General features: G+C 37.1%; 1 protein-coding gene across 1 annotated transcript; it reads left to right on the plus strand.

Moving 5' to 3' along the window:
• Nucleotides 1-132: 132 nt before the first annotated feature.
• POLE2 (DNA polymerase epsilon 2, accessory subunit) lies at nt 133-27,907 on the plus strand. The gene is made up of 19 exons (XM_045504311.2): nt 133-261; nt 4,346-4,446; nt 5,777-5,852; nt 7,596-7,673; nt 7,810-7,903; nt 11,170-11,244; nt 13,502-13,585; nt 14,218-14,274; nt 14,705-14,753; nt 15,383-15,455; nt 18,771-18,943; nt 19,314-19,403; nt 19,576-19,630; nt 20,117-20,176; nt 20,264-20,341; nt 21,894-22,002; nt 22,889-23,065; nt 24,842-24,909; nt 27,782-27,907. Exons 1-19 carry the CDS (start codon nt 194-196, stop codon nt 27,798-27,800), a joined length of 1,584 nt encoding a protein of 527 aa, XP_045360267.2. The 5' UTR covers nt 133-193; the 3' UTR covers nt 27,801-27,907.
• Nucleotides 27,908-27,926: the final 19 nt, after the last annotated feature.

The raw sequence follows: 27,926 nt of genomic DNA on the forward strand, positions 1-27,926 counted from the left end.
CAGTATCTGAGCAACTGAGCACGGCAGGGTGGTCTTCCTATAGGGTGCGGGGATGCAGCACGCCAGGTACGCGGAGCCACCGGGCTCTCCGAGCAATGAGCGGAGAACCAGAGAACTGCGCGACCGGGGCGGGGCCGGGGCGGGGCGCTCCCGGGAAGAGGCGGAGCCGCAGTCGTGGCGCCAAAACGCGAACATGGCGCCGGAAAGATTGCGGAGCCGGGTGCTGTCCGCCTTCAAGCTGCGCGGCTTGCTGCTCCGGGGGTGAGTCGGCCGCGCAGCTTGCGGGGCGGAAGGGGAGAGCCAGGGTCAGGCCGCCGTGCGGGGAAGCGGGGCGCGCCGAGAGGGAGTTTGGCCTTAAAATGAGAGAGCCCCTGAAAGAGTTCTAAGAAGCGAAGAGGATCCGGCGCGGTGGGCAGGGTGCGGTGCCTTCTTAGGTCTCCCCGACGTTCGGGCGGAGTTGAAAAGTTGCTCCGGGACGGGAGGAGGCTCCCCTCCTGCACGTGCCAAACGGCCGGAGAAGCGGCGATCGGTGTGGCAGCAGCGGTGAGTTGGCGCTGTGCTCGGACACCTCTCAGCCCCCTTCGTCTCTGCCTCCGCCAAATGGGAATTAACAGCGCAACTCTACGTAGTTACTGAGACAGCGAATGAGAGACCTGGGAAAGCCCACTGCCACGTCGGTAGCTGTCAACTCACCGTGTAGAAATTGTGGGCCTTGCCAGCCTTCCCAGTTTGGGATCAGGTATTATTCCTGAGAGAGGGTTCCCGGAGAGTTGAGAAGTAGGCAGGTTTGAAGCATGTTCCTAGGTCTCCTGAATCTTTTTTTTCTTTTTTAAAGATTTCCTTTAGAACTTCTCTGATAGATGTCCTGGCTACATCCGTGTTTTCTACGACTTATAGGATGAACCTTTCCACGATTTTTTCTCATTAAATCTACCTCTTTTTTAAATTTAAATTTTAATGTGTTTGTCTTAAAAAAAAAAAAAAGAATGGGATACACTTTTCTGTACCAGGTTTTGATTGCTCTTGTGTTTGTAGAGGTTTTTCGGTTTGTTTTTGTAATGATGCGTTTTATGGGGCTTTTAACCTTGCTTTTTGGGTTGGTGGTGAACAAGGGCAAGAGTGGAGATGCTCTACGAGAAAATAACGAATTTTATTCAGTTGACCCCTGACATTTTGAAAAATATGAGCAATTGATCAGTTAACTTTTCTTTCTTTTCACTTAGAAATTGACCTAATATTGAGCTGTCATTTGTTAATTCAATCAGAAATACACTAAATACACTGCAAAGTACTGCTGGGGCAAGTGAGTAGGAGAGAGGCACTGAGGAGCTTGAGGGGCAGATAGTGTATTAATTATTTATTGCTCCATAACGAATTACCCCAAAATTTAGAAGTTTAAAACAGCAGGCACTTCTCTCATTTTCTGTGTGTCAGGAATTCAGGTAGGCTTAACTGGGTCCTCAGCTTCAGGGTCATTTACAAAACAGCAGTCAAGATAAAGTCATCTCAGATGTCAGCTGGTCAGGATTTACTTCCAAGCTCATTCAGTGATTGGTAGGATTCAGTTCATCCAGGATAGTTCGATTGAGGGCATCAGTCCTTGCTGGCTATTGGGCTTCCCCATCATGGTGGCCTACTTCATCAAAGCCAGCAACAGAGGCTGCTGGTAAGATGGAAGTCACAGTCTTTTGTAACATAAGCAAGAAAATGACATCTTGTTGCTTTAAAATTTTTATTTTTAAAACTACAATACAGAAAAATATTCCATCACTTTTGCTACATTCTATTGTTAGAAACAAGTCACTAGATCCAGCCCACACTCAAGGGAAGGGGACTGCACAACGATGTGAGTACCAGGAGGTATGGATTATTAGGAGGTCATCTTAGAGGTCTGTCCACCATGGATATTAAATAATTCACAATTATTCAATTTCAATTGTGAGAAGGATCTGAGGAAAGAAGTGCTATGATAGTGTATAACCAGTTGTATAAACAGTCCTAGAGTCAAGGAAGGCTTCATTAAATAATGGTTTGACTTACAAGCTTTTGCACAACAAAGGGAAACCATAAATAAAACAAAATGACAGCCTATGGACTGGGAGAAAATATTTGCAAATGATGCGACCGACAAGGGCTTAATTTCCAAAATATACGAACAGCTCATTTAACACAATAACAAAAACCAAACAACTCAATCAAAAAAAGGGCAGAAGACCTAATTAGGCTTTTCTCCAAAGAAAACATACAGATGGACAATAGGCACATGAAAAGATGCTCAGTATTGTTTCTTATTAGAGAAATGGAAATCAAAACTACAGTGAGGTATCATCTCACACTGGTCAGAATGGCCATCATCAAAAAGTCTACAGATAATGGAGAGGAGGGTATAGCTCAAGTGGTAGAGCCCATGCTTAGCATACACAAGGTCCTTGGTTCAATTCCCAGTACCTCCTTTAAAAATAAAAAAATAAGTAAACCTAATTACCTCCTCCCTAAATAAATAAAGTTCAATACATTTTTTTAAAAAGTCTACAAATAATTAATGCTGGAGACTGGAGAAAAGGGAACCTTCCTACACTGTTGGTGGGAATGTAAACTGATGCGGCTACTATAGAAAAATATGGAAGTTCCTTTAAAAACTAAAAGTAGAGTTACCATATGATCCAGCAATCCCATTCCTGTGCATATATCTGGAGAAAACCCTAATTCGAAAAATACATGCACCCCAGTGTTCATAGCACTATTTACAACAGCCAAGACATGGAAGCAACCTAAATGTCCATCAACAGATGAATGGATAAAGAAAATGTGGTATATTTATACAATGGAAACATAAAAAAGAATGAAATAATGTCATTTGCAGCAGCATGGATGGACCTAAAGATTATAATACTAAGGAAGACAGAAAAAGACAAATATCATATGATGTAACTTATATGTGGAATCTAAAAAACATGGTACAAGTGAATTTATCTACAAAACATACTCATAGGAAACAAACTTATAGTTATCAAAGGGGAAGGAGTAGGGGAGGGATAAATTAGGAATTTGGGATTAGCAGATACAAACTACTATAAATAAAGTAGATAAAAAGGTCCTACTGTATAGCATGGGAACTACATTCAATAACTTGTAATAAACTGTAATGGAAATCTGAAAAGGATTATGTATGTATATGTATATGTATAACTAAATCATTTTGTTGTACACCAGAAACTAAAACAACTTTGTAAATTAATTATAGTTCAATTGAAAAAAAAAGAATGGTTTAAGCTGAATGTTAAAAGATGAGCAGGACTTGACTAGGTGAAAAGTTGGGGGGAAATGATCAAATAAAGACCCTGAGGCAGGAGAGCACCAGAAAGGCCGGAGACACTGGATGAGCCTGGTGAGATCTGACAGGGGCCCGAGCCTGTGGATGGCTTTGGTCTGTCCTAATAGCTTGCCCAAGATTCACCCAATATGTGTGTGATTTTAGGGCTCAATCATCAAATATTTATGGGTCACTTTAGTGTTCTTAGCACCTTGCCAAAGGATGACACAGTTCCACTTGTGAAGGAGCATCATCTCTACTGAACTGGAGGGATGTGACACTCACACTTGAAACAATAAGCAGCCCAAGATACAGAACACTGAGTGTGATGACTCTAACAGTAATACTGATGTTAAAGTGTAAAGTTGTGTTCTACAAATACAGAAAGGCATGGAATTAGCTAATTGTTTAGGTAGACAGTATTCATTCTGAGTATTGTATCAAAATCAGGAATTCATGTGACTTTTTAAAAATTTCAGATTTATTGATTGTGGGGTGGGAGGGATTCATGTGATTTTAATGAGTGTTACTTCTATGACTATATTCAAATGTCAAAGATTTTTCTAGCCTAATTTTTTTCCTATTTTACAATCAAAAATAGTGATAAAGTTAGTGGAATTTAAGCAAATGCATTATCAAATTAATAAGTATGTATTTAAGTGTCTATTATGTTCAGAACTTTGAAGCCAATTGGGTTCTGCCTTAAATGTTAGGTAATAAATATTACAAGGCTAATGTAATGCAGCAAATCTAAGGTATCCGTAAGTGAGACTTTTAACAGTTTCCATAAGAAAGGGGAGATTGCAGCAGATTGGGCTGGTCGAGGAAGGCTTCTTAAAAGAAAGACGTGACTTGGGGCTTTAAGAACAGTTATGCTGGCAGATGATAGGAGGAAGAATTTGTTCCAAAATCACAGGGAAGGAGAGCCCTGCTCCTCTCCTTGATTGATGAGTGTTTGCCAGATGTTGGCATAAAACTTTTAGCCTTAATTACCAGTGACCTGCCTCATCTTTTCTTTCCCTCTGTCATCAGTGAAGCTATTAAGTACCTCACAGAAGTTTTTCAGTCTATCACTGAAGTCGAGCTTGAAGATGCCCTGGAAAAGATCATCGACGCAGTTGAAAAGCAACCCTGTAAGTAACATTTTCTGATAGCTCTTAAATTGTTCATATAGTTCTCCTGCCTCAGTTAGAGTTATAGATTTAAGTAGAAGTTGAGGCTTCAGTATTAAGGTGTCCCAGTGTCATGAGACATACCCCTGGCGGCACTTCCTGCCAGGGGGTAACCTCTAGTTCTGTTGGAACCTTGGGGCATTCCCCAGAGACTCTTTCACAGTCCTTCCCCCTTGTGGATTCCCCTGATTCCTTTATGGTCACTTTTTTTCTCTCTGTCTGCCTATGACTTTGTCTTACTGAAGTTAGGTACTCTTAGATATTTGAGGGGGAAAAAAGTAAATGAGAAGGACTAACGTTGCCTTCTTGCTTCAGCCTTTCTTTACGGATCTTTTTGTTGAACACTTACCTTTTACCATAAGCGTGGCCTACAAAGGAGATAATGCTTTTCTCTCAGAAAACAGATGGCCAGTGTTTCTAGAGCACTGAAGGAGGGAAGTGGGTAGCCTGCTCCCACATGTCATCTAGATGCCAGGTTTTTTTAGCTGGACCAGAAGAAACATGTTCCACGATACAGGAGAAACTGCTATTATATTTCATTTTTGCTTCTAAAGGTGGAGTTTTAAATATACCTTTGCTTTTAAAATTTCCTTAGACTTGAAAATTTAGAACTGTTTAAATGTAGAAAATTAGTGTCCATGAATTTAAAATGGCACGTGGTATTGTGCCCGAGAACACACCAAAGTGGTCAAGGGCGCCCAGTCTGGAGTCAGGCTCTGGTGTGTGTTGCTCTCTGCGCCTTCTGGCTGTGTTTGTGAGCGGGTTGTTGGACCTCCTGAAGTTGCATTTTCCCCGTCTGTAAGACATGGGCATAGGAATGTCAGTCTTGTAGGACATCTATCTAATAATGCTTGTAAAGAACTGAGCATAGTGCCACACATGTCCTAGGGGCTTAATAAGTGGTGGCTGTTATTGTTATTACTGTTACTGTGATGCCTATTGAAACATAATAGTTGTGATTACAAGTTATACTAATGTAACCTTATTACACCTCGGAGCTTACAGAAGCATTCGTATACTTGAATGTATGTTATTAAACAGTATTTAGAGAAGTAAGGCATTTGTTTGCGTAGTAAGGTATGTTAAGTGTACTTGAGTGTGGAAAATGAAGACATTTGTGATACGGTTTTTGCTGTGGTCCTAACTGAACACTTTTTTCCTCCTGAAACCTGTGTAATGAGAATCTCTTGGGGTTAGTGTTTGCAGATTATTTTTAGGAAAAAAGCTATCCATGGAAAGAACTAATTCTTATGCCTGTTTTTAAAATGTGACTTTGAACTTGTCTTTTCAGTGTCATCAAACATGATCGAACGGTCTGTGGTGGAAGCAGCAGTCCAGGAGTGCAGTCAGTCAGTAGATGAAACCATGTACGTGAAAAAAAAATTAACTTTTTCCCCACATTGGAAGTGTTATTGAGTGCTTATTTTAAATTATTTTCTTGGGGAAATAATCCGTGGTCAGTGTTTCTGTGGTGGTTATTTCTTAGTGTTTCCTTTTAAGTGATAGCTTACCTTATCAACTTTGATATTAAATGACTCAGCTTTACTGTTTTTTTCCCTAGGATTTGAGATTCGGTATTATTTGTACCATGACTCACTTTTGCCACTTATCCACCTGATCTGATTTTATATTCTGTAGGCTACAGATGAACTGAATTGATTGCTCAGAAGTGTAATTTCCTTTTCATCTTAGGAAAGTGCCGAGTCCCGAAAATTCAGTGACCTCACTTGGGTCACATGGTGACTGGCAGATGAGGGGAGCACCTCAGTTTCATGACTCTTTGCTCTGTCTCATGCTGTTAGAGCTTAGGAGTTTGTATGGCAGTGATTTTCCTGGGTTTTATTTCCCTGACTATACGTCTTTCCTTTCTTCCTTTGAATATGATAATTCTTTCCAAATTCATGGGGTTTAGCTGAGAGGAAAACATCTGGGGAGATGGATAGAGACAGTTTTAATTTTAACCGGTTTTTCCTGTTTGGGGCAATGGGGATAACGGAAGAGTCATTACTCATTTTGGTAAGTAGTTTTAATCTTTGTCCTGTCAGAACTTATTAGAGCTGCTAAAAAATAGAGAAATTGAGGAATTTTAGTTTTATCCTAGCCAACTCATTGTTTTAAGATACTAGAGTACAGTGGCATGCCCCAAAGCCATCAACAGAAAATCAAAACGATTGTATTGGAAGTGTAAAGGCTTATAATCCTAAACTAGGCATTGAAGTTACTGGTTGTTTCTGTCAAGCTATTTATATGCTATCGTCAGCCAATACAGAGGTCGAATGGGGACTGAATGGTAAATGATCTTTGCAACTTCAGTTGTCAGAAAGTCATTATATTATAGCAAAAGGGAGAGGCCCTCATTTTTATAGATGAAGAAATGGTATGGTAAGTTAAATGACATGCCAAGATTGATCCACTAGAAAATCACGGAGCTCTGCCTAAAATCTACTGGTCCACTGGTTCTCTGTTCCTGCTACCACCAGGATAGCATGAAATTTTTTTGATCATTTTCATTTGGGGAGATAAACAGATATAATTTTAGGGAAGACTTTTTAGATTGGAATATTTGTACAATAGTGCTGTGGATTTTTTTTTAACCTCTTTGAAACATGGTTATGTTATTAACAGTGTCTGAAGGTAAATTATTTTGTTGATTTTCCTTCTCTAACACTGTAAGTGTCAAGGATACGGCCAGAGTTTTAGGGGTTCTTTTCCTATTTTACATCTTTTCCTGGGTCACTTTTGTATAATATTTTGGATTTAAAAATTTGTTGGAAATGAATCATATTTAATAATATTCTAGCTTGTAAAAGTAGTACATGTTGGAAGAGATTTCTTCTTTTTCAACAGATTCTTAATATTCATAATTACAAGTTAACTTGATTAAATTTTTTTGTTTGTTTGAGAGTATCTATTGGCAGTGTTTTCTTTTCTCTGAGAGGAAAATGCACAAGGTAAAAATGTTATCCTCACTTTTGACGATACAAGAGATTGTGTACATGAGCTGTGAAAAGTACGTGTGTATGAGATAAGATTATAATGCAGGTTTTCATGTTCACCTAGAATACTTGTGTTTTAGTAAATCAGGTCTGTTTTTGTGGGTTGTTTTTCAGAGAACATATTTTCAATATCATAGGAGCATTTGATATTCCACGCTTTGTGTACAATTCGGAAAGGAAAAAATTTCTTCCGTAAGTATGCCAACCATTGATGTTAAGCTAATTTCAAATGTACATTTTTTTCTAGAAGGTTTATAGTCTCCTGTTTCATTTTTGACCTTCCTTGGTGTATTATGATAGCCATAAACAGGCAATCCTTTTTTTCTAGTTTATTAATGACCAACCACCCTGCACCGAATTTATTTGGGACAGCAAGAGATAAAGCAGAGCTGTTTCGTGAACGATATACCATTTTGCACCAGGTAAGACAGGAGAAAAAGACTGTTTCGGCCTAGGTAAGACTTAGGGATACTTAAAAGATGGAATTTTGTACTTTAAAGCTTGATATAACAGTAGACTGTTACTGGGCTGTCTATGTTTGAGACCATACAAGGAATACAGAAATAAAAAAGCCACTTTCTTTTTAACCATCATGATGATGATAAAAATAATAGCTAACATCTCTTACATGCTTTTGATATGCTAGGCACTGTTTATCACTTTACAGATACTATATACCTCATTTGATCGTCATAACATCAATGTATGTATAAATGCTATTCCCATTTTACAGATGAGGAAACTGAGACCTAGAGAACTTCAGTCACTTGCCCAAAGTTCACATCTAATAAGTAGAGACAAAATTTGAATCCAGTCAGTCTGACTCTGGGGCCCAACCTTTGCCTCCTACACTATACTACTTTCAAGCAGCTTACAGTCTATGAAGTTAAAAACATTTGTACAAATAAAATATAAAGTAGAATTTTATACATGCTATAGAAGAGATACAAACAGAATGCGCTTGACAGGAAAATCAGGGAAGGCTTTAAAGAAGTGATGGCATTTGACATAGGCCTTGATTGCTTTGATCTTGTTGAAATGGGGAAAAGGTGGTGAACAGTGTGAACAAAGAGCAAAAGGAAAAAGTGGACTCAGTGCAGGAAATGATGAGTGGTCAGTCCTCTCTGCGGAAGGGAAGGCTCGTGAAGAGGAGTAACATGGGGTGAGCTGGGAAAGTCACGGGGAGCTAAATCGTGAGATTGCCTTGGGTGCCCCTCTTGGGAGCTGAGACTCTGTTCTCTTGGTATAAGGAGCCTTAAAATAACAGAGAGACTGGATCACAGCAGGTTTCTTGAGCACTTCCTCTCTCAGCAGATTTTGGGATGAATCAGAGTCGGAGGGAAGACTTACAGGAGTCTGTGGCATTAGTCCTGGCACAGTATGATAGCCTGAAGGGAGAAAGGCCCGGGAGTAGTAGGACGGGACATCTCTGGAGCAGTGGAAGCCATAGTTCACAGTGACTGATCGGATGTGAAAGAGAAGGGAGAGAGTGAAGACTCAAAGATGATTTAAAATTTTGAGCCCGAGAAAGTTGACGGGTAGAATAATGGTAATAATGTTAACCAATAGGAAAAAGAGAATGGGGAAGATGATGGCAGGTTCAATTTCAGGCATTTCAGTTAAGGTTGCTGGTAGGATATCATGTGAAATGTACATCTGATGCTAAAGAAAGGGATCTGGTAGAGAGAGATTTAGGGGGCATCTGCCTAGAGTAATAGGTGGGACTGCAGGGAAGATCCTGAAAGAAAGAGAGGTGATAGAAAAGGGAAGAAGATAGAGTTTGGAGGCCAAGCCACAGTGGTGTTACATGGTGAAAGCACAAGGTGGTTTTAAGGAAGAGAGGATGGTCAGCAGGAAAAAGCACTGAAAAAAGGTTGAAGAGAATGAGTACTAAGGATCTCTTCTCTCCCGCTTCCATTGCCTATGTAATGTTGCCAGATTAATCTTCAAGTTTAGCTCTGATAACTTCACCATTTTGTTCAAAAGTCTTTCAAGGAAGTTTACTATCTATTGAATTAAATACAAATTGTACTTAATATCTGAGATCTTCTGTTTTACATTTTTGGCCTGATCTCTACTTTTCCCTCTAAAAAGCAGAGGAGCCAAAACTGAAACATGGAATTATTGTTTCTGTTTCTTCCACTTCCTCTGTGACTCTGCTTATTACTGTTCACTCTCTGGACTGCTCTTTTCTTATCTCTACTGTTGAAACGGTCCTGATTCTGGAAGGGCCTTCTCAGATTCCTCCTTCCTTTCTGAAGCCTTTCTTGATCTCCAGTTGGATGCAGTCGCTTCCTGCTTTCAACCTCCTGACTACTCAGTGTCTCCTATGTCACTGACAGAGTGGGCCCTGCCTTGCATTCAGAGGGGTGCTTACCCCTGTTGTCAGACTACACACTCCTTGTTTATTTCCTCTGCCATGTTTGGCACAGTGCTTTTCACAGAGAAGATGCTCGCTAAATATCCACATTTCTTTCTCCTTTTTTTCTTTTTTTAAAACTGCATTAAAGCCAGATTATTTTGGATGTGTCACTTAACCCTCCCGAACCTCATGAAATGGGTTGAATTTTAGTCCATATTTTTATTGCAGTTATCTTCCTGAAAGTAAATCTGATTTTATCATTATCTTAATTCAAAACTGTTGTTTTCCATTGTCTGTAAGATAAACTTCTTGGCTTGCCATACAAAGTCTGTGTTGTCGGAGCTCTTTTATTAGAGGTTACAAAACTGGCTAAAACAGAAAAAGGAACTTCTTGGCTTGTGGAGAAGTCTAGAGACCCAGCCGTGTCAAGCATGGCTGGATCCAGGTGCTCACACAATGTCATGATCTCCCAGCAATTAAAAAAAATTGATTTTACTTTCAAATACTTTCTCTCTGAGGTGACAGAGATGGCCACTAGTAACCTTTGCAACTCTTAGAGAGTTCTTCTTCAACAGTAGTTCTAGCCAGTATCTCTTACTGGCCCAGCTTCAGGCCCTTGCTCAACCCTGAGCCAGTCACTGCCCAAAGTGGGGCAGTACTTTGATTTGCTAGGACTTGGTGGTCTGTCTGTGGAAGTGGGAAGGGCACCAGCCCTACCTAAACTACAGGCACCACAGTGAGGGAGGGTCAGGTTCCTGACTAGAGGCTCCAACCAATCTCTCATGTTATCTAACGTTCAGCCCTGGGCACCTCATGATCCAACTGTACTAAACTTAACATCACTTCCTAAACACTCCTTTACTCTTAAACTCTTTCTTGTGACGCATCCCTTCCTCTGCCTGAGACGTCTTATCTCAGCCTTCTTTTGTCTCTTCCTAGCAAAGTGTTTTTTTTTATCATTTAGGATCTTGTGAAATGGCCCCGTCTGTTGAGAGTCCTTTGTTGAGTTGTGACCTGTTGACAGTTCTCTCACTGGCCCTTGTGCTCTGAGGATGATAACTTGATTTGTTGTCTTCATATCCTCAGCCCAGAGTGTGCTATGGTTAGGTACACAGTAGACCTTTAAAAAAAACTTAAATTTTTTTTTTAATTTTTAAATTTACATGTCTAGATATTTGTTCATTAAATTATGTGGGTTTTCAAATTTGTGGAGAAGAGATAATAGTGCCATTAGTTTAAGGACAGAGCTTTGTCAGAGTGCTGTTGTAATGATCTTAGTTTTAAATGTCTGCCTCAGTAATTCACGTGACTCTTTCTTTTTTCTAGAGGACCCACAGACATGAATTATTTACTCCTCCCGTGATAGGTTCCCACCCTGATGAAAGCGGAAGCAAATTCCAGGTTAGAATGTTTACCTAGTTATTTAGGGTGTGTAAATATATGAGTTTAATATTTATTGCTTAATTTTAATTTATTGAATTTTAAATGAAAGTGAACCGTTGATAACTGTTTAACGAGCTAACTGACCTGGGCATGCCCACTTTAGGGAAAGTCCATGTCCTGGGTTCTGCCACTCTCTAATGGAAGCAACCGCTTCCTTTTTTGAGGCAGGCCCTCAGACTGTGTTAGCCCCCAGATAGTCTGGCTACCAAGACAGAACCCTAGTCCTCCTGGTCCATTTGCTGGATAATACACTGACTTTCTGACCAACCTTCAAAGTTATCCTTCCTGTCCTCCCGCATACTCTAAAATCCTGGTCCTTGCCCACCCATCCCTCTGGTGACCACCAAACACTTGTTCTACTAAGACATGCTGTATCAGTTGAAGTGAAAATTTTGCTGAAGGCACTAAGGAAGCTAATACTACGTAATGCTTAAACTAACATCTGATGGCAGCACCATAAGGGGAAAACATTTGATAATTTCCCCTTTTAACTTTTGTTGGATATAAAGATTGTATTAAGTTCTGGAAATTGACAGTATTTATATTTCCCTACCAAAGGCTGTCTATGTGTTTTCTTATATATATTAAGTTTCCTGTGGCAACTCAGATGCCCGCAACCCAGAGGCATGATTTCTCGCCTCCTGTTTGCCAAATAACTTTAAGGCTTAGGAAAATAATTTATTGTTCTTGTTATCTTTCCAAGCAGTTTAATTTTGTATCCCTGCTGGTATATTCACTATTCAAACCACCATTTATAGTCCCTGACGGGTATCCTCCCTGTGCAAACTGCAGTTATGGTTCCTCAGGAGACTTTGTCAGAGCTTTCTATTCCTGTGTTGCTTTTTTGATTGATGAGTTGCAATATTTTCCCCAGTCTCTAAGCTGTCTTTTTATTCTATTAACAGTCTTTTTGAAGAACATTAAGTTCCTAATTTTGTTGAAGGTCAACTTACCAAGTTTTTTCTTTTATGGCTCCTGTTTTTGGTATTGTTTCTAAAGATCTTTACTAGCCCAGTTTTTAGGATACATGTCTTACGTATCTTTTCTTCAGATTTATCCTAAGTATTTCATTTTTTAAAACTTTAAAATGTACATTGTACTCCTGTGTTGCTTGAGGTTCATATTTTTTAAGAGGAACCTCAATATCAAATGTTAACAGTGATTATTATGGGATGATGGGATTATATGTGTCTTCTCTGAATTTTAAAATTTTTTTCTATAGTAAACATGCATTATTTGTAATAAAAAAATAATATGGTAAAGATAGAAGCAGCTCAACCTTGTAATTCCTATAAAAATGAAAAATTATATACCTTTTCATCCAACAATTCTGTTTCTGGAATTTGTAGAAATTCATCCAACAGTAATACCCATGCAATGGGCCAAGAGAGGTGCACAAAAATATTAAGCATTATTTTTGTTACCAGAAAACTGGGAACAACTTAAATGTCCTTTAAGTTGTTAAGTAAAACAAATCTGTTTGGTAAAATAAACTGTTGTATATATCCTATAGATACCTCTATTCATTAAAAAGAATGAAGTGTATCTATACATAGTTAAATGGAACAATGTCTAAGATATATTAAATTTAAAAAGTTAAGTTGCAGAATAATGCAAGTAGTATGATTTCATCTTTGCAAATAAAGCAAAAACTATATGGTGTGTGTTTATAAATTATATATGTGTGTATTAACATATATTTAGGACTATATGTACAGAAAAGGATTGGAAAGGATTTTTTAAAATGGTGCCCCAATTATTACTGCCTGTAACTTTCTGATAAAAATATAATGGTCAGATTGAGAATGTAAATAATAGTGACAGACTTTCAAAATACTAAATAAAATTGGAATATATTTTTTCCACTTACTTTTAAGAGGTACTGATCAAATAAGTAAAATTTGTATTCTTTTTTATATTTTAAAGAAAAATATACCTATCATTATTCAAAATAATATAGTATGAAACGTCAGTCATTGATAAGGGCCTCTGTTGATATGGTGTTCCTTTAGGCATAAGTCTTCCAAGCTGTCATCAGTTAATACTTTAGCTTTTTGTAGGATAAAATTATATTTTGTAAGTTTTATTTGATTTTCTACTGTAAGATAGGTATAAATACTGAAATGTGCACTCAAAATTTATTTATTAATAAAAAGATTAGTTTCTTAAAAGAACATAATTTTAGTCTTTAAGAATTTATTTCATTTTATTTTAGCTTAAAACAATAGAAACCCTGTTGGGCTGTACAACCAAAATCGGAGATGTGATTGTCCTTGGAATGATAACCCAGTTAAAAGAGGTAAGTTAAACTTGATAAACATCCAACTATTATTGTCAGCCTTCAGACTGATAAAATGTTGGTTACATATCGCATTTCTACAGAAGCTACAGAAATGTACCCTTCTCTGAAAGTGCCTTTCTCAGTCATGGTGTAACCTCTTCATTTGCACTTGGTTTCCTGAGTAGACATAAGGAAGGAGTGTCATATGCAGTCCACCAGTTTGCATAGCCTGAAATTAGTCCCCCAGTGACCTCTGGTTGAACTGAGAGTACTAGATGTCTGAACAAGCAAAGCTGCAGACCACATCCTGGTCCCGGGGAGATGATTTTGGCTCTCTTGGGTGAAGGCACCGGGTGAGGCCCTTCTTATGGCAGCCAGCCAGTGTGCCTCTTGCCATCTCTTGATCGGCAGTGGTCATTCTGCAGGTACCTATCAAGTATGTATGAGAAATCTGAGTTTCAATTAAGTAATTACTTTGTGGTCTCCAGACTAGTAAAGGAAAAGCCTGGACTAGGAATTAACTAATTTTTTAAAAATGCACTATACTCTCTACTATATTTCTGTTGTCAAAATGGTCAGTATTTTGATTATTTTGTCATAGTATTCATTTTTATATAAATGTGGACATATTTCTTTTAATTTTTTTTCAGGGAAAATTTTTTCTGGAAGATCCTACAGGAACAGTGCAACTGGATCTTAGTAAAGCTATATCCTTCACTTTTATTTTTCTAAACTATGTTGCATGAGTTGGGGAAAATGATTATATATCATTCTCAAATTTACCTATTTGGGCTCCCAGTGTAACTTCCATATGGTGGTGTAGAAATTTAGAGATATAATCCTAAACAAAGACAAAAAACCTTTAATTCCTCCTTATTTGGAGAATCCAGACAAATCACTGAGGAAGTTTATAACATGCGAAGAGTGATCTATACTATCAACAGTACCAGGCTACATCTTAGAATCAGACGTGGGGATATTTAAACCTAAAAGTTTGTAAGCTATGATATATTCACAGTTTTAAATATGAAGTCTTTGAATTTATTATTTGGAAGTCCTGTTGAGTGCAAGATGTATGTTGACTTTATCACCACCTCAAGCATAGAAATAGAATTATTTTCCTTAATTGTTGTGTACCAGTTCCATAGTGGTTTATACACGGAGTCATGCTTTGTCTTAGCAGAGGGTAAGTCAATATACTTTTTCCCTGTCCTCCTCCTCATTCTACAGTAAAGCCATTTCTACATTGGTTAAAATATGTTAACATGATATAATTTGGGAGAATATTGATTATGAGAGCATACTTTTGACAACATTAAGTAACTCTCAGATGGCTGACGGGCACAGGGTTTCTTTTTGGGTTGATGAAAATATTCTGAAATTAGTGGTGATGGTTGTACAACTTGTGAATATACTAAAAACCACTGAATTATATACTTTTAAAGGGTGAATTATATGATATACGAATTATATCTCAGTAAAGTTAGGCAAAAACAGATTTTACATGGTCATAAAATGAAATATTTCTTAATCTGTATACCTATCTCTCTGTACTCTAACGTGTATTGTGAAATAAAAAATGAGAAAGTTTTACTTCTAAATCTGTTACTATATCACGAATTTTTTTATACAACTGAGGCTGTCTCTGAATCTGAAGTTGGTATGTAGCTAAGTGGGATTGGCAGATTCTGTAGTTAGTTGCCTGGGGATGAGATGATGATCTAGCATTACTGCTTTGTATTCTATAGTTTTATCATTTCAAACAAGAAGGAGAATTGGACAAATGAAAGTGATTCGTTACGTATCTCTTTTCAGGTTGGTTTGAAGATCAGGTGTTTCATGTCAATGCCTTTGGATTTCCACCCACTGAACCCTCTAGTACTACTAGGTATGAATATGTTTGACTGAAGCTCTACGTGAATTTTGTAATACTATGATTGTAAGATCATTGGCAGTAACAATTGTAAGATAATATATCATATCTCAGTTACTACAGGGCCTCAGGCTTTGTGGCAGAATGCAAAATAATGGAAAATGAGAGTTAGAAGACTGGGCTTTATATGTAACTGAAAACTAGTGAGTTGCTTCTAGATTACTTGCAATAACATCTTTGTATTTGACTTTAACTGGGACAGATTTCCAATCTGTCAATCTTATTTATCTAGAGGCCTGATGAGAAGTTCAACTGAGGTAAAAGATAGGAAAACACTTAGCAGAATATAATTCCCATGGTAATATAAAGTTCTTATTTTTGTATTTTACTGAGTGAAAGTTACAAGAGGCAGAGTATATAGCTCTTTAACAGAAGCAAAATCATTATAATATTACAGCTCTTCCAAAAGGGCCTTCTCTGAGAGGAGTGAGTTCCCTGTCACTCAGGGTGTTTGAGCAGAGTCAGAATGATGGTGTAGAACTTGTAGCTGGTGTCCTGCTAGGTTGAATGTAGTCTACAGACTTTTAGGTTTTCCCCTTTGAGGTGTTAAACACATTTTAAATTAATTTCCAATATTTAAAAGTTAGTAGATTTCTTATAAAAGGCTAGATTTTTAAGTTCTCTTGAACAATCAGATCTGGTGATACTGCGCCTGAATTCTCACCTGAAACAACTGTACTGCAGTGGTCGCCCACCTTGCGCAGGTATGCGTGCACACCCTCACTTAGACCTCGTCCGCTTCAGCTGGCTGCTGCTTTGATATGTAGTATTACCTTCCTGGAGCCTGTAAGCATTTGAGCTTGCTACCTCTGGGGGAATTAAAGTCGTTGCCTTCTGATTTTGAGATTCCATGATGATTTCAAGAAGAAGTGTAAGGATTAAGATTTTAGTCCCAGTATGCCTGTGTGAATCAGGTGCCAAGGCCACGTTTGCCGGCTGGGAGTTGCTGGCAGGGAGCCCTTGCCGTGTACCTGCTCTTCCTGTTGAAGTGATCCTGGGGAAAGTGCTGGTCACACCACAGAGAATACAAGCCCTCATCAAGCCAGCTCACTTCTAAGTGAATGCTTTTAGTGCTAGTTTGTGACTTTGCATAGCATGGGAGGGGTTTGGGGGACTATAAAGCATAATTGCTGTTGTCTTGGTGTTTTAGTTTAATATATGCCTCAAAATTACTACTTTGGAATGAGAGGTATAATCAAGGAAACTGGCTCTGAGTATTACCATTCATTTCAGTTTAGCCAAGAGATCACCATTGTAATGTCTCAAATAATCTTCCATTTAAATTATCCCGTTTTCTCTAAATTGAACTGTTTTTGTGTGTTTAGTACACCAACAGACTGGTATGAGTTGTCATAAAGTACAGTAAAGTAAAATAATCATTTTCAGATTAGGATTATAAATTATTTTTCTCTTAAAATACCTCCAAGGTAAAGTTCAGAGGGCTGTATTCTGGTGGTAGTCAATGGATTCAGCAACAGGGTTTTGTTTTTTTTTTTTTTTAGTATTTTTTATGAATAAAATACTGTTTTAGGGATAAATAAATACAAGTAGGTCTCTACAAGATCGTCCTGTCCCAAAAGGATTTATGCTGACCTATTGCCTTCCCACCGTTGCCTAGTTTATCATATAATTTTTTTAGGATAGAGATTTGCTGGGATTTCATTACTGTGTTTCTCTCTTTCACTGGTACCGGGGATGTGACTTGTGTTTTCTGAGTTCCTAGAATCCCTAGACTTTTTCTTGGGAAAATAGGTACTGCCAGGCCTTCCTCTTTCTGTCTTTGCACCTTATATTCTGTGAATCAAGGATGGAAGATGTTAGAGTTTTAATTTCTGAAGAACCAGTTTAATAGGTATTTCTATGATGCTTTGGTTTATGCCTGGGTATATAATTGAAATCATTATACAATTATATCAACTTATTTCCTTCCTGTGATAACAGCAAAATTGTGACTTGACACTGGCACCTGTTTTGGGGATGGCCTCAGGCTACTCACTTAACACCTGAACCTCATTTTCTCTTGTAAAATGAAGAAAATAGAATCTACCAATATGATGGTTTGGGTTTTTTCCTTCAGGGTTTAATATTAAAATCTACCTGATATATTTACATATTTCCCTTAGGAGCAAAGTTCACTATTACCTACTGCAGTGTTTGCAATGACTTTATAGAATGTAATTACAGAAAATAACAAGAATCAACTCTAACAAGATACGGACACATATTGAGAGTTTCTTTTTATGTGTGAATATGTACATCTACATCTGTTCCCTTTTTTGGGACACTAAAAATGGACACGTACTGTACATTGCTTTGTAACCTGCCTCTTCATTTAATGATATGCAGTCAACATTTTCCATTACCATGAAATACTCTTTTTGTTACATGATTTGTGACATTCGGCACATACATTTTGTGAGCACATGCTATATTGCCAGGCTCTGGGCTAGGTGCTGGATGGGCGAGATAGACATTAAACCATCAGCCAAATAATTAACTGATTATAATGGAAAAGAATCTGAAAAAAAAAAAAAGAATGTGTATAACTGAATCTCTTTGCTGTACACCTGAAACTAACACTGTAAATCAACTACACTTCAATAAAAAATTGAAAAACACAATAACAAATAATTAGCTGATTACCAATTTGATACGTTCTATAAAGGAGAAGTGCAGGGTCCTACAAGTGTGTGTAATGGGGAGATCTGACTTCTTCTGGGATCCTCAGTGGGGGGGCCTCTCTAGGATTGTCCATTTGAGCTGGGAACTGTAGGATGGCAGCCAGTGGAAGCAAAAGCAGTGGAGGCTGGGAGTGCAGAAGATTACTCCAATTTCCTACTGACCCTTTCTTGGCAAGCTTTAGGCTTCCTTTCAAATTTTCACAATTCTAGGATGAAGGTAGACACCTTTAATTTCTTAGAACAGATTTCTAGAAGTGGAATTATTTGGTCAAATGACTAGCACTTTTTTTGAGGCTTTTACTAGTTATTATTCAAATTGATTACCTATTTCTCCTACTTTCAACTACATAGGAAATTACTATTTATTTTAATCTTTGCTTTAGTAAGTTTTAAATGATACAGATTGTCTTCTTACTTTAAATATTTTGTTTACTGCTTCAGTTTCTCACTTTAGAACATTTAAATAAACTTGTTTGTTTTTTAAGTGCTACAAATAATATATTTCCATGGTACAGTTTACCTTGATGGGAAAATAATCTCATATCTCCAACAGAATGTAGTTGATAATAATTATGTTATAATTACCTAGGGCATACTATGGAAATATTAATTTTTTTGGAGGGCCCTCTAATACATCTGTGAAGACCTCTGCAAAACTAAAACAACTAGAAGAAGAGAATAAAGATGCCATGTTTGTGTTTGTATCTGATGTTTGGTTGGACCAAGTAGAAGTACTGGAAAAACTTCACACCATGTTTTCTGGTAGGTGTCATTTTTTCTATTATTTTTTGAACTCTTATGAGTTCATGTTATCAAGGGTGGGTAACAGGTCAGGCTTTGGAGTTTGATAGAACTGGGTTTCAGTTGCAGCCGGGTACCTTGAGCAGGTTACTTAATCTCTCTCTCAGTTTACAGGGATATTGTGAGATTAACCATGCCATTGCAGGGCCTGGCACAAAATAAGTGTTCAATAAATGGGCACTATTATTATTTTTTTTATTATAATAAGCTATTAAAATAAGGTATTGTTTTTAAAATAGTAAGGCTTTATTATTAAAAACTAATGAATAAAAGATTTTTAATTTGATTTCTAGGCTAAAAAAGTGATGTTCATTTATTCTTTTATTTTTAGGTTATTCACCAGCACCTCCAACCTGCTTTATTCTGTGTGGTAACTTTTTATCTGCACCATATGGAAAAAATCAGGTTCAAGCTTTGAAAGGTATTGAGGGTCTATTTATAAGTGTTAATACATTTATATAAACTAAATTGATAAGAAATAATCTATAATATTTTAATCTCATTCAAAAGATGTAGGGTTGTATCTAACTATATAAAATTTGATTTATGTGCATTATATGCAAATTAAATTTAATATCCCTTTAAAATTTTAGATTCCCTAAAAACTTTGGCAGATATAATATGTGAATACCCAAATATTCACCAAAGGTAATGATTTCTACTACTGTATTTTTTTATTCAGTTTTATTTTAAAACCACAAAAAATGGATCCTAAGTTTTATCAGTGATTATTAAGAAAATAGAAGAAAAAGTTGAGAAAATTAGTACAGCTAAGAGATAAAATTATCTTCATATCACAATAATGTATGTTGCACTCTAGTCGAGATTTATAATGAAAAATATAAGGGAAGAATGATAATTTCAAGCATATTCTGAATTTCTTTTTTTTTTTTTCAGTACATTTTTCCCCCTTTATTCTGAATTTCTTGGTGACATTACTCTGAAGGTCTAGAGCTGCACTCTTCAATATGATAGTTATTGGCCACATGTGTCTCTTTAAAGTTAAATCATTTAAAGTTGAAACTTAAATTTTTAAAAATTCACGATTTAATTAAAGACAATAACTTGGTTTTAGACTACTGGATAGTGATGCAATAACATTTTTAGAATGAATTATGTTGAATTTTGCTACAGTAGTCGTTTTGTGTTTGTACCTGGCCCAGAGGACCCTGGATTTGGTTCCATCTTACCAAGGTAAGTTTCATTCAGATGTTTGCAATAGTGAAGAAAATTCTGTGAAATTCAAAAATATATACTATATCACGTAAATTGTTTTTATAGGCCACCATTTGCTGAAAGCATCACTGATGAATTCAGACAAAGAGTACCATTTTCAGTTTTTACAACTAACCCTTGCAGGTAAAATATTAGTATTTTGTATTGTATTTTTTCCCCTTTCATTTAAAAATTAACTTGTTTCTTAAAATTTGTCTGAATTTTTATTGTTATGGGATAAAAAGAAAAAATTTCTCTTTATTTGAGCTTTCCCAAAACTTTACAAATATTTTAACTATGTTTAAAAAATTCACTAATACTGAATTTAGGAGGTTGAATCATGGATAGAGATTTAAATAGATATTCCAATTACACATCCTTGGAGAAAAGTTACAATGGGAAAATGAAAAGATTACACATTTACCATATGTGCCAGTCGCTGTGACCATAGGCTCTTACTGAGGGAATACCTCAGTCTTTGGTTCACCTCTTTTCTACCTCCATTGACTCATTCACTGACCTTATCTAGTCGAAAGGCTTGAAATACCCTCTATGTATTGACGACCCTTGCATCCTTCTCCCAGACTCCAGACTCACATATCCAGCTGCCTCCTTCTCCCCTTGGATGTCTAATAGACAACTTCAGACTGAATTTCTGACCACCTTCCCCCATTAGCCCCCACCCTGTTCTGTAGCCTTCCTCATCCTAGCTCATGGCACCTTTATCCTTCCAGTCGCTCAGCCCAAACTTCGAGGTTTCTCTCCACATGCAGGCTTTCAGGGAGTCCTTCAAAAATTTGAAGGAGGACTTCAACATATATCCAGAATCTGGCCACCTTTCTATCCCCCCCCCCCGCCTCTGCGTTCCTCTGCCACCTTCCCTAGCCTGAATTACTGTAACAGCCTCCTCACTGGTCTCTAGCTTCCACCCCTGCCCCTCTGTGGTCTATCCGTCACACTGTCGAGTGATCCTTTAAAATGTAAGATGTACCCAGAAGGATGGGACCCCTCATGCTGTTCAGTAACAGCCCCTTATCCTTGCAGTGGTAGCCAGGGCCCTGCATGTGACCCCCTCTTTCCTCTGTGATTTCCTCTCCTACCTCCTCTCCTCACCTGTTGCAGCCACTCCAGCCTCCTTTTATTCTTCAGATGTGCCAGGCATGGTTCATCTTAGGGCCTCTGCTCCGCCTGTTCCCTCTGCCTGCAGTGTTCTTCCTCTGTATGTCTGCCTGACTCTCTCACCTCCTTCAAGTCTGTGCTCAGATTAAACTTCATTATGAGCCCTACCTGTTCTGATCCTCCTGTCTAGTACTCCAGCCTTCCAGCCCTTCCCTCTCCCCAAAGGATTCCTGTTAACTGTTTCCTTTTTGCCATATACTTAATCATCTTCGAACACACTATATAATTATCATGTCTATTGTACATTTTCCCTGATCGCCCTCCCCTAATAGAACGTAAACTGCATGAGAGCTGGGATCTTTCTGTTTTGTTCGCCCATCCCTAAAATAGTGCCAGACACATATGAAAAGCTCAGTTAATTACTGTCAAATGAATGGATGAATAGATTCTGGTTGAATTTTTGCTGTGGTGAATGGTGGGAAGTGGGCATGGCTTTGTATTGTAAAACATTTTACCTTTAAAATTACCTCATATTGTGATCTGAGGAAGTCAAATTCAACTCCTGTTTTCATTTCAGAATTCAGTATTGTACACAAGAAATTATTGTCTTTCGTGAAGACTTAGTGAATAAAATGTGCAGAAACTGTGTCCGTTTTCCTAGTAGCAATTTGGATATTCCTAATCATGTAAGTTTAAATGTCTTCTTTATTAAAGTATCTTACATGTTGCATTGTATAAAATTTTGTTCAGCCACTTAATCACTTGCCCTTTTGTTGTTTTTATTTATGGTTCAAAGTAATTCGAACATACTTTTGTCAGTAAGGAAATTTTGTGTTACTAGGTCAGTATTTCTCAGTTTTCTTACTAAGGTGTCTCCTCATGGACAGAGAAAAACCCAGAACAAGAAGTAAATTTCTTTGGAGCTTCCCATTTTATTTGTAAAATTCATATAAATCTTACATTGTTGTTCTCTGTATATATTTATTTAAATAAAATGTTCATGTTTATCATGTTTATTAAATAATTTCATAGTCTATGCTCACATCAGGAGGATGTGTAGTGTTTATCATGTTAGCTTCAAGATTCCTGGCATCCAAAAAAAAAAAGATTCGTGACATCCAGTTGTCAATCACTGGTTACATGTATTCTCATTTGTGAGGTATGGAAGTAGATCATACAGAGCATTTTTTGTATTTATTATATAATACTTAAAGTGTATGTAGGCTAAATATATATTCTTGGTATTACTTAAGATCTGGAATTATTTTTAGATGAACAGCATTAATAAGTGAGTTCACTAGGCAGCTAAAAATATAGTTGCTGCAAAGTGACTATTTGAGGGAGTAACTTTTATGATATTAAATGAAAACTCATAAATTTCTCCTAAAATACAGGATAGTTAATTTAATTTTATATCAGTGTCCCCAAAGCTCTGTGATTCAGTTTTCCCAGTTGTTTCTCAAATCTTCTAAGTCTCTTTGGTAATTAGTATTTAATTTGAAATTCTTTGTTGCTGTTTTAGCTTCTACAAGTGAACTGAAGTTTGTTTTGTTCTGTATCATTCTTTTGTAGTTTGTAAAGACTATCTTATCCCAAGGACACCTGACTCCTCTACCTCTTTATGTCTGCCCGGTGTACTGGGCGTATGACTATGCCCTGAGAGTGTACCCTGTGCCCGATCTGCTTGTCATCGCAGACAAATACGATCCTTTTACTTTGACCAATACTGAATGCCTCTGCATAAACCCTGTAAGAACGTAGTTAACATTATGTATCATACTTAAATTTAAAACATGTTTAATCAGTTACTGTTGAAAATATAAAGGAAACATTGACTTAATTTGATATAAATACATTCTTAAACTTTCAAAGGAGCGTGTGACTATAAAGTAATGTGACTTTTTCTTTTAAAAAAAATATACCAAAAGTTATAAATGCAAATGAGTATTTTCCCCTTCAAAGTAACTTACCTTGACATTCCTTTCTGGAAATTACTTCCAGAGCCCATATCCCATTCTCTTTAAACATATTAATGGTACTTGTCCTTGGAGGATGATTTTTCTTTTCTTTTCTTTTTTTGAAATTGCCCAAATCCCAAAAATCTAAGTCTGATGAATGTGGAAATTCTTATTGGGACACAATGTACTATTTCATTTTTATGCAGAAACTTGAAATTGCTTCAGAATCCTGTAGTTGCTTCTGAATTTCTACAAAAGTATGATCGACTTTTTGAAGTTGCAGAATTTTTGCTGCATACACGTTACTGTTTATGTCAAACAAGTATCTTTACTAGTGATTTTTAATCTGTATGCTTCCTTGATTCTTGTGAATTTTAAACTTTAATACTTTGTTTCATCTCGGTCATTTGTGAAACATCCTCCCTCACTGTTCGTTACTGCTTTCCTCAAACACATTAATTTTGTCCAGCTTCCTGTATCACAGAACTACTGACATTTTGGACCAGATGATTCTTTGCTGTGGGGCACTGTCCTGTGCACTGTACAGGGTTTATTTAGCACTGTACAGTGTTTATTTAGCAGCATCCCTGGCCTCTGTCCACTAGATGCCAATAGCAACCCCAGTTATGACAATAGAAAATATCTCCATATAGTTGCCAAATGTCTCCTAGGGCACAAAATTGTCCCTTGTTGGGAACTACTGCTGTAAGGATGAGCATAGTCAACTGATTTGGTTGCACTGTTTGAAATTTGTGGCCTGATTTTGTGGAATCTTTATTCACATTTCCATATTCTTGTCACAGTGATGCTATTTCCTTATTTAAATTGAACTCTTTGGGCGTTCTCATAGTTAATACTCTGTTTGCATATACTTCATTTTTGAATTCTTCCACTTTCTTATCCTGTAAATGAATAAACCACCACGTCCTACACCATCATTATATCTTTTTTACCTTATTTATACCTTTTGGGCAAACCCTAAACTTGCTTTTGACATTGCTTCATCCCTGCTTGATACTTCTTCCCATTAATGAATGCCTGCAGTGGGCCAGGCATTGCATTAGTGCCAGGGACACAAGGACTGAAAAGACGGAGTCTCTGCTCAGAAACTTTAGTTTAGTAATGGACAGACAATTGCATGTGTGACTACTGCTTAGTTGCTTTGGGGGCACACTGGAGGAATGTTACAGGTTGAAATCAAACCCAGATTTTCACCAGGGAGAAGAGCAGGAAAGATTTCCTGAACGTGATGTTTGAGTGTCTTACATGCTTTTTTAGCATCACCCAGTACTGTTTATTCCTTACACTAAGTAGAACCACTTCTAAGCATTTCCAGTCACATCTGTTAGCATAAGACTATCTAGTTAACTTGAAAGACTTTTTACTTCTAATGCAGATATTTTATAGTGATATTTTTTCTTTATAAAGATCATGCAAAGCTCTGTCTCATTACTTTATAGTCACATCTGGTAACATTTTTAAGTCACGAGCAAGGAATTTGATTAAAAAAATAGGAATTCTTTTATAAAAGTTGAGTATTCACTTATGGGCATTTTTCTCTCCAAAGGGCTCTTTTCCAAGAAGTGGATTTTCATTCAAAGTTTTTTATCCTTCCAATAAGACAGTAGAAGATAGGTAAGTGTGCTCTCAGGAACAGCAAGAAACGGCTGTCTCTTGGTAGAATATTGCTCAAAATCGGATGTTCTGTAGGTGTGCTGAAATTGTTTAAAATGTCTACAGTAGCCCATTGGAAATGTTCTAGGCTGAACTTGCTGTGTTCATACTGTGTGACACAGAATTGGACGTAATTGATGGCACGTTTGTATGAAATAGGTAAGAACTATTCTCTGAGAGACAAGCTGTGGAGGTGGCCAGTTCTTTCACAGGCTGGCCCCTGGTGATGATGTTCCTCTGAGAGGTCAGCCTTGCCCTCCACATGGTTGATTCTCAGAACTTAGGTAATCTGCCTTAAATTGGCAGCAAAGAATTATGGGGGACTGGATTGAGGGTGATGATGGTGAGGGGCTGCAGTGGCAGAGGGGAGGTCTTGGGGAAAAAAAGAATCCCCCGGTGGGTAGTGGTTTTCAGAGGCTGTTCTATAGACCACCTGCATTAGAATCCACTGGGGTCCTTGTTAAAAATATCAAGTTCCAGGATCCCACCCCAGACTCATCAAATGTCTCTCTAGCTGTAGAACCCAGGAATATGCATTGTCAACACTGTTTCCTTTAGATTCAGGCATCCTAATGTGTGATTTCCTAGCTAATTGTATTTTGAAAAAGCTCCCACTTCCAGTTAAGAACCATAACCAAATAACTACCCTCCGGGTTCTCATTAGAGAATATAATCTTGAACAGCAGCCTAAGTGTCTTTTTTTCTTTCTATTACTAATATATTTATTCAAATAAAAATGAATACCAGTATATGATAAAAATTGGAAACTGCTGAAAAGTATAAAATTGAAAAGGAAAAATACTTCTGCTTTCTAACCCTGAAACCACGACTAACAGTTTCTTATATATATTTCTTGGGAAAAAACCTTATGCATTATTCCTATTCAGTACTCATGGAGGACTGAAGTCCATTTACTTTTTGAGATATTCTAAATTTTATTCTTGGATTCACTCATTTGACATGTATTTGACTCACTGTATTCCAGGCACTGCTTAGTTTTTGGAATATAACCAGACAGACACTCTTCATAAAGGTCACCAATATTCTAGATTCTATTCCATAAATCTAACATGTGTTTGACTTTACCTAGCCCACACTGAATCCTTAAAAAAAAAAAATTGATTTGAAATGACTTTAGCTAAGGGCAAGTGCTCTTACCCAGTCTCACCAGTCCCTGTTGTCAACAGTGATTTTATGACCCCAGGGTTATGTCACCCCTGGAACATATTTTTTCCATCTTTAGGTTGACTTTTACTGAACTGAGATTTGGTATAAACTTACAGACACAGAAAATTTACTCTGCTATGAAAACCAATAGTGGGCACTTTGAACAGGTCTCAGGACAAGAGAAATCCGTGTTCCAAGCAACTGTTTTTATCTTGGTGAAACTATACATCTAATAGATTCCCTTTGCTTTAGCTGCCAGAAGCACAGCCAAACCTGTATCCCACCTGTAGCTGCAGCTGCAGAGGAATTAATGGCATAAATGTCGGCTGCAGCTCTGTCTTCATCTTCTTTTCTGATCTGTATTTTTTTCTTGCCTGAATTTCCTTATTCACTTACTTTTATCTTTTTATTATATCTATCTCTGTAAACCACTTTATATTCTTGTTTTAATGAGTTGGGATATAAGTGAACAAACCACAATAGGAAATTAATTGATTTATTAATTATGCTAGCACAAGACACTTCAGTTACATTGTGCAATGTTCCTTGAGTGCCATGCAGAATTTTGTGTTCTGAGTACAGTAAGTAGATTTCTGACGGTTCCTTACACATTGTACTGGAAGTCCCTTATGTGCCTGTCCCTCTTAAAAGTTTCTAGCATAGTCCTTGTCTTGCAGTTGGTGCTGTCTTTTGAGCTGAAATGATTGGTCCCTTTAACTTCTGTGGACTCAGATGCTAAAAACCCTTGACATAATTTCCAAACTATATTTCCAAACAAAAACTGTACTGATAATTTCAGGAACTTCTTCAGTGCTGGGTCAAACAAGTTGATGTGCTTTTATTTCTGAGAGAGAAAAAATTTCAAGATAGAATGCTGATTAGTTTCTCCTAAGAAGAAATCTTTTCTTAGAATATTTGTGGAATCATATTGTAGAGTTAATCACAGAAATATAGCCAAAGTAGATAAGGGTAACCCTATTTCAACATGTACTCCCAAATACAGTTGTTTTATTTAAAAACACAACGTTGGCGATGTAGGGGAGAAACACCTATTCTCATGCAAAGTTGATCAAAATAAAAAATGGTAAAAACCTTTATGGAGGGCAATTTGACAAGATTTCTTAAAACTTCAACGTCATATACCAGCAATTCCACTTTTAGGAATATATCCTACAAGTATATTTTGGCTTATGCATAAAAGTGGGTGCAGTTATGTTTACTGTAGTTTTTATAATAGAAAAATAAATAGTTTAAATGTATATGCATTTAAAAGTTGTACTTATTTAGAACTTTTCTAAATTATGTTAAATTTCAAAGCCATAAAGGAATTAGTTTTAAAAGTCATAGCTAAGTATAATGTATTTATTATTAATTGAAAAAGAGCATAGAGTAGTGTTCACTGTATCCTACCACTTGTGTATGTGTTTGTAAAGCACTTATTCCCTTCCACATGCTTATCTATGATTAGACTATAAGGATATACAGTTGCTTCTGGAGCGCAGAAATAGAGTATGAGACTGAGTGACTTTTCACTGTGTCCCCTTTTGAATTTGGAACAATGTGCAAATTGACCTATTTCAAAAATTAATTAACTAAAACTAAATATTAAGGAATGTACAGTAAGGTTTCCAAAATGTTTAATTTTATGAATATTTTCTATTTTCAGCAAACTTCAAGGTTTCTGAGATTCTTGAAGACCATCTAAAGAAACAGAATTTACTAATTTTCTGCTTGATTTTATATTTTATGTAATTTTGATATTGTTACAATAAAATTATGGTAACGTTTAGAATGTTCTAAGTTTCTATTTT

The sequence above is a fragment of the Camelus bactrianus genome, chromosome 6 (assembly GCF_048773025.1).
Source record: "Camelus bactrianus isolate YW-2024 breed Bactrian camel chromosome 6, ASM4877302v1, whole genome shotgun sequence".
NCBI classification, from domain to species: domain Eukaryota; kingdom Metazoa; phylum Chordata; class Mammalia; order Artiodactyla; family Camelidae; genus Camelus; species Camelus bactrianus.